The sequence below is a fragment of the Paramormyrops kingsleyae genome, chromosome 9, assembly GCF_048594095.1.
Source record: "Paramormyrops kingsleyae isolate MSU_618 chromosome 9, PKINGS_0.4, whole genome shotgun sequence".
Classification (NCBI taxonomy): Eukaryota; Metazoa; Chordata; class Actinopteri; order Osteoglossiformes; family Mormyridae; genus Paramormyrops; species Paramormyrops kingsleyae.
In genome coordinates, this window is record NC_132805.1 from 2,491,422 (window position 1) to 2,502,220 (window position 10,799).

Below are 10,799 nucleotides of genomic sequence, written 5' to 3' on the forward strand. Positions count from 1 at the left end.
CTTTGCTGGCATTTCAATTTCTGATAAATCAATATAAATCTTCAGTTATTGTAAACACAGCAAAGCACTTCTTTTTTTCACCAGGAAAATAACAAAAGGGTCAAAAACCAGCACTACCACACTTGTTTAAAGTCATGCAGGTTGCAGCTTGAATTGATTACATCTGTTTATCTGATGGGCGCATGATTTATTGTGTCTATTCCACGTTTTCAATTGAATATATTTTACACTATCCATTTACAAAATACAAAGTATTTCGGATTAAAACTAAAGTTGTTGCCAGCAGTCAGTTACCGTAGGAGCAGTCAAACACATATTAAATATAGGTTTAACAATCTGAGTAATACTTTTGTGGCCCATACCTGACAAATGAGATTCCCTACGAGTACAGAAGTAACACTGGCTGGACAAAGAGGTGATGTAAATTTTTTGCGACGGTCCATCTCAGCCCTGAAGTTCAATTTTAAAAATTGCACAACTGCACTGACGAGACCCCGTGAGAATCACCAGTTTACGGTTGGCGTGCATTTTGCGGTGATCTAGTAAGCAGATGCAACATTATACTTAGCTAGATGACTTGCTAGTTAACATCAATCAGAAAATAGTTTGCTAGATGTGTCCAAAATGGTGAGATGTGGAATGTAAAGGCTGTGCTGTGTTGGTTTATGTATGGCTAGCCAGCAAATACTGAAGGACAGTGTACATTAACTACAAGCGTAGTTGACCTGCCATCTATTCTTATAGCAGCGTCACGGGATCTGGATTAGCACATTGATCACATAGATACCAGAGCAGACGTGCGACATATATTTTGACAGTTTTAGGCTAATGAAGCATATATCTGTAAAACAACACAGAAACAATTCAGTCGCCCTCTTATACTTGCAGTAGCACGTTTACGTGGCTAGCCATTGTCAACAGCCAGCTAACCTTGTTTACTGACGCTGACGGCGTGACCGGTCATCGACGACGCGTAGAAGATACCAAAAGCTACTTACTGCAAGTATAACGACGTGTTATTCACGGTCGATGTAAGTACATTACTATGTTATTTATTATATGAATAATTTATATTAGAATACATTTTTTTAAAATATTGGCACAGGCACCACGCCACTGCTGGGTTTAAACGAGATTGTTGGGGAGAAATTCGGTTTACATTCACTGAGAGAGCTTAGAAACTATGCCAGAAGGGGTTTGAAACTTTATTTCTGCTAGGTGGCGTGGAAGACATGGACTGGCCATTTATTCAAATAAAACTACTCTGATTTCTTTCCTGACTGATTTTCAGTGCACAGTTAAATACTAATAGTTTACATTTTAGTACATCGACACTATGTACTTGGATTGGTTTAGATGTCAAAAACCATATGAAAAATTATTTTCCTGAAACACCCATATCGTCTAATATATGTGCATCTGTAATTTCTCATTTCAAAATAAAGCTTTTCTTTATCAGCTTATTCCACTTCCACACCAAACTAGTGCAATTCCTTTCCTAATAAAAAAATATTTTTCATTCAAATATCATCTAAAAATGTATTTTATGCTTTAACCATTTAACCCTTATGAACTAGTATGGGTTATACATATTAAATGATTAAACGATGGCCTTTCCATTTCTCCGGGTATTTTAAGATACCGACATACTAAATCTGATAACTTCAGGCACAAAACATCTCAACATTTCGTGCCATTGGAAACCAAACACTTTTCAGTAAACCCACACGAACCTGTGCTGATCAGATCGGTACCGAGTACGAGACAAACCGAGGCGAGCGAGACTTGAGGAAGTTCCCTGAGGATTCTCGTCTTTGAACTGCAGAAGTGTGTCACTGGGTTACAGTGACTCAAGCGCGGGGGCAGGGGGCGGGGCCGGGCGCTGGGTCACGTGCTAGCGCTGCTTAGAACATTCAGTCCCGGACAGCCAGTGCAGTTGTTCTAAAGAGCAAAATTCAGTATTACGGTCGAGGTTACAGTAGAGCAGTCAAAGTCACAACTCTGATTTCCATCAGCGTCCAAGTACCCATTTCATTTATCGAGTGGGATATTTCGCAGAGGAAAGAAAGCATGGGCCAATATTGAACTGTCTATTCAGCAAGTCGCCGGTGTTTGCTTATTTTATTAAAAATAGTAAACTTCGTCGACTGCGGGATCACATTTAAGTGTAGAGTGTTCTTGGCTTGCTAGGTGTGTTTACGAGTCAGCGCCAACCTACAAATATAAATAGCTTCGATACAGAAAGACACGTACCGTCTTTCTGTTTCAACTACTTCAAACTTTGGATTTCGGGTCTTAAACGGTCGGAAGATATGGCATCGACAAAGGCTGGTAAGACAGAAAATCGTTAATATTGTGAAACAAATGGAAATGTGTAATCCATAGAAATGTGTCATTTTAATTTGTTGCACTTTCCGGGATTTTAGATATTCAGTAGCCTGTCTGTAAAGGAAAATAACCGTCAGAATGACATTTTCTTAGGGGCTAAATGACTAGTAACAATATATTTCTTCAATCTACGTGCAAGGTTTTAACGCACTTTTTTCTGTTTCGCCATTATATCTCTTACATGCATGTAAGGCTTCAGTCGTCCTGTTTTGTTAATTCTATGTCAGACATTATGTATTTATATATTTATAAATGTACGTTCGTAGTGCACTCATAGCTCCCTATAGAAGTACATTTACTCACATGTACCGAACACGCTAGCCATGTGTGACTGTGTACACGCTCCCAGCTCGCTGTCGCTGATTGGCCGAGCGCTGCATGTGACGTAGACGTTGCATAATTGCGCGAGGTGTACTGGTGCGGCGACAAGCTGCGAGTCCACGTGAGGGGTGGGAGCTCGCGGCCATGACCTAGTTTTCCGCTTTCCCGGAGAAAATGTGAGCGTGTGAGAGGCGCGCGCGGAGGCGTGTCCGGGAAGCGCGTTCATTCATCTGCCTGTCATGCGTGACCTCCGCGGGTCCGAGAAAGGGCTGTCGCAGTCTCACTTTCAAACTCCTATGCCATAAGGCACTTTAAATAGCTGTTAGGGAACCCTTGTTGTTCATTCATAAGGCAGTTTATAATCCACTGTATCCATGGGTTTAAATAGAAGCCAAAGAGAAGTCTTACATCGTCATCGTTTTGTGGGAACACGCTGTACAATCGACAGAGATAAACAGCAATGAATTGTTTTATTGCCGTAATAAAGTTTAACCCAGTGGTTAAATCATACTTGCTACTTGGTCTGTTTATGTTATTTCTTCTATATTGGGCAGGCTACAAGTCATAACTAGTGTCATTTATTGTTACAGCTTGGTTGTTGAGAAAACTACGATCCATTTCACTGTACATTCCAAAGGTTAAGTCAAAAATAGTGTTTTAACTTGCTATCCATAAACCCATTGGCAGTAACTTTGCTTTTAACGGTAGTGTAACAATGTACATTGTCCGCAAATTACAAGGTTTAATAAAGTTATATGGAACAATGTCTAAATACAGAATCTATGGAACTTATTCAGTTTGAGACTGGAAATTTGTCTTTGTAACCATGGGCGTGGGAAAGAATTTAATTTGATATTCATGGAGGCATTACTGAATAATTTAAATGCAAAGGTCTACTTTTGGGGGGACGAATGATGCCAAATTAAATATAGGAGGAACACCTCCCCCACCCCTGGCTCCTGCACCCCTGGTTATAATGAGTACCTCTACAGAAGTAACTAAAAATAAACTTTAAAAATATACATTGCCATTAGACTTGTCATTAAGGTGATCTACTAAAAACATGGGAAAAACATGGGAAAAACACTGCAAAAGCCCGCCTGGGGTTCTGTCTGCACTGACACCGCTTGTCTGTCACCCCTGTCCTCCAAGGGGGAGTCATCGCATACATCCACTCATCGAGCTCCTCCTCGAGCCCGGAGTCGTGTCTCAGCGACAGCTCCGACAGCAGCCAGCAGCCGTCTCCTCCGCCCCTCCACCCGTCCCTGAGCCAGAGATGTGACGTCTTTGCCAAGACTCCTTTCGCCGTGACCAGGCCCCCTCATGGGTCAGAGAGGATGGCACGCTCTGTACCCAACACTGATTGCGGCGCTTCTAGTAAGTCATCCGAGATCGTCACGCAGTCTAGTAAAGACAAATAAACTGCTTATGCAAGTCTTAGCCTGTTTGTGGTGTTGCTGGTATGTAAATAGATTATAAGCATTCATTCTAGTAAATATATTTACAGTTACTTAGGTAGCAGACGCTTTTATCTAAAGTGACATGCAATTGAGAACACAGGGGCAGCCATTCCCTAGAGCAGTTGGGGTTAAGGGCCTTGCTCAAGGGCACACTGGGGACGTGACTCTGCCTACTGTGGGATTTGAACTGATGACCTTCTGGTCACGGTCCTTACTGGCATTATCACACACCATACCAGGGGAAGCAGCAGCCCATGTGTGATCTTTACACATATATATATATTAGTAGGCAATGTGTAGTTCAGTGAGCAAAGTCTGTCATTGGAAGGTCTCCTGTTTGAGGTCCAGCCTCGGCAGAATAGTCACATGTCTGTGGGCCCTTGAGCGAGGCCCTTAACCCCAACTGCAGGGGTGCTGCTCACTGGCCGACCCTGTGCTGTGACCCCCAAGTTTGCCCTCACTTGTTTATGTGTCTGTGTGTCTCATGGTGAGCAAGATGGGGCATGTTTTATGGCATGTTCTTACTTGAAAAAGACGTCTTATATCGTATCTGTAGAAGGACCTGGGACTGAGCTCTGTTGTAATATGGGTGGTTTCCCTTCCTGTGTTGGCAGAGGTCAGTGGCTTGGTGTTACTCTGCAAGGTATGCGGTGACGTGGCATCAGGCTTCCATTATGGCGTCCACGCCTGCGAGGGCTGCAAGGTGAGGAAGTCGGGCGGAGACCATTAAACTGAACTTTGAGATAAATGACCAGTGGGTGGCCTGTACCCCCTGCCGTAAATGCTGATCTGCTCGGGCCCCAACATGTGCAGACAAACAAAAATAATTAACCATTTAATTAGCAACTTCATCTTTAAAAAAGGATGAGAGCTGCCTTCTAACAACTAATAAAATTGGTGACGTGAACTAGTGGCATAGTGGCCTAGACAAATAAACCAGGAAGACAAGTGGCTCATACTCTGAAGAAGGTAATAGTACTTATTGAAAATAAATATACTGTAAAGATTATTTATCAAGCACTTGCAAGCAGGGACAAACATTTCTTAACGGGCCTCATCTGTATGATAATGATAATGATCAAATTGAGAGTTTTCGTTGATTGGCTTTTTTATCCACAAGAAATGATGTAAATATGATATGACATTTCGGAGTGCAAATCCATTTTCCTTTTCAAATTAATGCAGAATAGGTACATATCTTTAACGATTTGAGCCTCTGCTCACAGCTCCATTTATGAAGAAAGATGATTTACAACACTCTTAATTAGACTTTGAAATGTGGATTTCCACTTATAAACATAGTAGAAGCCATTTTCGTCTTCCTTGTTTTATTTCAAGTTTGGCAACTGATGACTATGCGCGTTCCAGAACGCACATACAAGTCACAGATTTGCAAATGGAGATAAACAGATGGTTTATTTTCACTCATTTCCGCAGACGAGCCAAGTCGCATGCTTGTTATGTGGGTGAAGGGTGGAGATGCAGCCAGTGTCATAATAAAAGACCTTACTGTCACCAATGTCATAATAAAAGACCTTACTGTCAAATCCCACAGGGTTTCTTCAGGCGGAGCATCCAGCAAAACATCCAGTACAAGAAGTGTCTTAAGAATGAGAATTGCCCCATCATGCGGATAAACAGGAACCGATGCCAGCAATGCAGATTCAAGAAGTGCTTGTCAGTGGGAATGTCAAGAGACGGTGAGCTGAAGAACAGTAATGATGGATCATTAGGGCAACCTACCTTCACCTGAGTCCAGTGGAGAGTAAAACTCACTCAGAAAGTGGCTCCTTCGTATGGCTTCAGCTTAAAATGTCAAGATATGTGATGTTCTTGTTTCGTTAGACGAAAGAGGTGTGGTGGTCCTCACGTAATTGTGCTCCCCTTTGCTTTGTATTACTGCAAAAAGTTTACGAAAGCAAATACTTCCTTAATTAATCAATAACACGAGTTATTAATGATCGATTAATTTTATGGATCTATTACTGAAATGTTGAGTTTTAGAATCTCTCACTCACATGAAGGTTTTAGGAGGTCATAGGAATAGATGGTAGAAATCTTCAATTGAAAATGGGAAGTATTTTTGCTGTGAAATGTAAAAAATGACCTAATCATAGCTGATATTTTGTAACATCGTACCTGCTATTTGGTAATGATGTCCCCTATTTTCTTTTCATCCTCCGACAGCGGTAAGGTTTGGCCGCATTCCCAAGCGTGAGAAGCAGCGCATGCTTCTGGAGATGCAGAGCGCCATGAACAGCATGATGAGCAGCCCGCTGCATGATCAGCTGCACGGCAACCAGGCGGCTCTCTGTCCCACCAAGCAAATCCACGTCGATCCCAAAGGCTCCCCGTCACCGAGCTCGCCGGCTTCTTCCCCTCCAAGCCCTCAGGAGAAGCCCTACAACGTCAAACCCCGGGGAGCCATGAGCGCCTCCCCACAATCCACGTCTTCCTTCTCTTCAGACAGCGGGGAGGAAGAGGTCATCGGGACAGTGACCACAGCGCACAAGGAGAACTTTATGTACAACCAAGAGCAGTGCGGCACGGAGCCTGAGGTCCCGCAATCTCCTGGCGTCCCCGGGCAGGGGAGCGCCGGCAGTGATGAGCAGCAAGTGAACTGGAATCACTGGAACGATCACGTTACAATGGGACACTGTAGCCTGCCCCCCCAACAAGACCAGCAAGAGACCAACAGAGTCTACAGGGACGATTTCCTCAACCACTGTCCAGACCAGCAATATAAAAGCCCCCCTACCAGTCACTGTCCCGCCTACACAGATAGCCGGCCATTCAAAGGCCATCATATCGTCGAGGCTGGTGGAGGTTTTGCTGGGTCGTCCTGGACCACAGGGAATAGGATGCACTTGGTGAGTAAGCAGTACAACTGCCACACCTGTTTCTAGGTCCAGAACTGAAATTTTGGGTCAGGACAAATTAATTTCCATTTTGCTCAGATTGTCATCAAGTAAACGCAGCAATTATTATTTAAACTTATTTACTTACTAGCTAGTTTATTTGGTGGTTTGTAATCTGTTGGACTGTTCTAAAATTATTCAAAGGAACCAGGCTGAAAGTATAATATTTTATACTTAAAGTTTTATAGTATAAAACTGTATTATTCTATTACATTTGTGTTTGTTGAATGAATTCTTGAAAGGACTGAATCTTTTAATTGGTTAATTTGATTTAATGGGTATTTCACATTATGACACAATATGTGAACATGTGTGTCATGATATTCTGCAGCAGAGTGGAAGGCACCTTGTCCAGGGTTGATTTCTTATCAATTATGTTGACTTGTCGGTTAGGAGGAATACCGTAAATAGACGTTTGTGTCACTAACTCCACCTCTGCTGCCGTCATTCCTCCATAACAGGTGTGTCCCATGAACCTGTCACCCTTCGTGAACCCGTGCAAATCCAGCCATGAAATCTGGGCGGAGTTCTCCATGAGCTTCACTCCAGCAGTTCGCGAGGTAGTGGAGTTTGCAAAGCGAATTCCTGGATTTCGGGACCTCTCCCAACAAGACCAGATCTGCCTGCTGAAGGCTGGAACGTTTGAGGTATGCGCGTCTGTGAATATAATAAATAACACGTGAACAGACTTAATCTGGACTTTTTCTCTTTATGTTTTTTTAATCTCTTCCTCAATTTTAACCCCAGTTTTTTATGTAACTGCTGTTTATGCCAATGAATATTATTTTGAGTTATATCAAAATCAGATTATATGCATGAAGCATATAATCACAACAGCATGCAGTTAATTTCTGGGAATATATTGTATTTTTCTCACTAAATTCTAGACCCTTCTAGAAGTTGGTCAATTACAGTCAGCCAGTATGGCATAATTACTGCAAACAAATAAATAAATCTTCTCAATCTGGACTGAGGAAGGATTTGTTTCGGCAGGTGCTAGTTGTACGTTTTGCATCGCTGTTCGACTCGACGGACCGCACGGTGACCTTCCTGGGTGGCGAGAAGTACAGGGTGGAGGCGCTGCGCTCCATGGGGGCCGGTGACCTGCTGACGTCCATGTTTGAGTTCAGCGAGAAGCTGGCGGCACTGAAACTCCGCGAGGAGGAGATGAGCCTGTTCACCGCCGTCGTCCTGGTTTCTGCAGGTCAGTGCATAAGCCGCATGCTTCATGGGAACATACTTTACTGCGGAGTATTTCTGTCTCAAAGTAAAGATCCTCTGAATGCATCAAGCAGAGGGAAGGTGGCTGTCTGACCAAAATGTTACCTACAATATCACTGTGTCCCAATTGTATGTGGACATTGAGTATGTTTTCTTTGCAAAGATAAGTGAATGTGTTCAAAATATACCAAAAATAGGGATATTATTTAATTTTTTCTGCTGTAAACCTATACTGAATCAGCAGTAATGGAAAGTGGATGGATGGATGTCTTGCAGGAGCTTTAGCTGACATTAGTTATATAATCAAAAGTCATGAAGTGGGGGTGGCGCAGTGGTTCGCACTGTTACTTCACTTCTGTGAGACCAGGGTTCAAGTCTTTGCACTTTCGCAGGGGTAGTGTGTGGCTCAGTGGGTTAGGACACCGTTCCTGTCAGTCATAAGGTCACCCAGGGTCAAATCCCAGGGTCAGCAGGTTGAGCTAGGCCCTTAACTCTGCCCTAGTTGCTTCAGTCTCAAAAAATGCACATTGATTTGAGAGGAAAAAAAAAACGAGATAAATGCTAAATAAATAAAAACGTAAATGCCTGTGACTGTAGCTAAATTATAGCTACATGACCCCGTATCCAGGAGTCTTGGTGTAACCTCAGCAAATGTGTCATCCTCATCCAGACCGCTCCGGCATCGAGAACGTGAACTCCGTGGAGGCTCTGCAGGAGACCCTGATCCGCGCCCTGAGGAGTCTCATCATGAAGAACCACGCCAACGCGGTGGCGACCTTCACCAAGCTGCTGCTGAAGCTTCCGGAACTGCGCTCCCTCAACAGCGTGCACTCAGAGGAGCTGCTGACCTTCAAAGTGCATGCCTGACCCACAGGAAACGTTCATGCAGACGTCTTCATTCGCTTTGTACAGAACTGTCAGAAAAGGGGACCACGAGTGAATGGCAGCGTGTGCCTCACAGAACCCCCCCAAGCCCAAACAAACGCACACATTTATCAAAGGTTTGCAGATCTGTGAACTTAAGAAGCACTTTGTTATCGTTCAGTGCAATATAAAACCATCCACTTTCCAGTTATTTCCATTTTGATGTTATTTCCTTTGTGTTTTTGAGACATACTGTACTTAATAAGCATGAATGTAAGTCCAAGCCAAAGTAGAACATGTGGAGGTTCTGGTTTCACAGAAGCTGGTGTGGTGCTGAAGAAGGAGTCTGTAGTGACCCAGCACTTTCTCCGCAGGAAAAGCTTGTTTGGCTTGATCGCGGTGTAGATATCTGTCGGCGTGCTGATTTCATTATAAACATTCTACCTCTGTTGGAAATTCAGACAGACATATTGCGGTTTTACTGTTTCAGTAGTATTCAATATTATATCACACGAGAGCACTGTTGCTGTTCTGGGGAGTAATTTCAGATATCATGTTTTTCTAAAGCAGAGAGACAAATGTGAAACGCATAACTGCAGGTTTATATATACTACTCTCCTCTTTTGTTGCATTGCTATGATGTGTAATGTAAAAAAAATGGGTTCTATCTAGATGGGCATGTCATACTGGTGCCTAACCTTAACCCTGGCAATGCCTGATACTGCTAGTTCAGTGCTGAGATTCTTTCGGAGATGAGGTGTGGTTTGTGTGCGCGTTGCGTCTAACTGGGCTAGCTCGTCGCCGACACTTGAGATGTACGCAGGCTCATTTCGTGCATCATGCGTGTCTGTGGCGAGCAAATTCCCGGCAGGTGTAGGTGTGTGTGTGTGTGTGTGTGTGTGTGTGTGTGTAAATGACGCTCACCTACAAAAACCCAGAACTCGCAGTGTGGCCCAAATATGAAGATGGTTTGCTAATCTAATAGCGGCCTTTTCTATTTTTGGAAATTGTGTTAACTTCCTGTTCATTTTTCTTGCAATCTGCCTGACAGATTGTCTGATATTTTGCGCGGCTCTCTATCACATTTGCTTTCCCCAGTTCCCCCAGTCCTCACTCTCTCACTGTAATCTGTCTGTGCTCTTTCCAAAGAGACACATCCTTAATTATATATACGTTTTCACATAAGTATCAGTCACTCAGTCTTTGTCTATCCCTGTTTCACACCCTATTTTATCTGTCACTATATATATAATATATATATAAAATGTAAAGTTATAAATAAACAGAAGAGCAAGTTCTGTTGTGGGTTTTTTGAATAATAGGTAGTGTTAAATGTTCAAGTGTCTGTTATAATTGAAACAGCAATAGTTTATGGGTTTTTTTTAAAGGTTTATTCCAAATTGACTGCACTCTGAAATGACCAGAAATATGTACTAAAACAAATAAAAACTTAAACACACAAATTTCTTCACAAACAACCTGTCTACTAGGTATACATTACAGTATAGTCAAAATGCCTTAATAGAACGCTGCTATGGTGACAAGAAAACACAAAATTCTCTTTATTCACCATGTACAAAGCTCATTTAATGAGTCACAAACAACATGAACAGAAGGAATCCATCAA

At 42.6% G+C, this 10,799-nt stretch overlaps 1 protein-coding gene across 1 annotated transcript; it reads left to right on the forward strand.

The window, feature by feature from the left end:
* Nucleotides 1–1,894: 1,894 nt before the first annotated feature.
* Nucleotides 1,895–10,467, forward strand: nr1d2a (nuclear receptor subfamily 1, group D, member 2a). Its single transcript, XM_023802624.2, has 8 exons — nt 1,895–2,331; nt 3,862–4,086; nt 4,784–4,872; nt 5,725–5,869; nt 6,357–7,039; nt 7,549–7,734; nt 8,081–8,291; nt 8,979–10,467. The coding sequence occupies exons 1-8, from the start codon at nt 2,313–2,315 to the stop codon at nt 9,173–9,175; spliced, it is 1,755 nt and encodes a 584-aa protein (XP_023658392.1). The 5' UTR covers nt 1,895–2,312; the 3' UTR covers nt 9,176–10,467.
* Nucleotides 10,468–10,799: the final 332 nt, after the last annotated feature.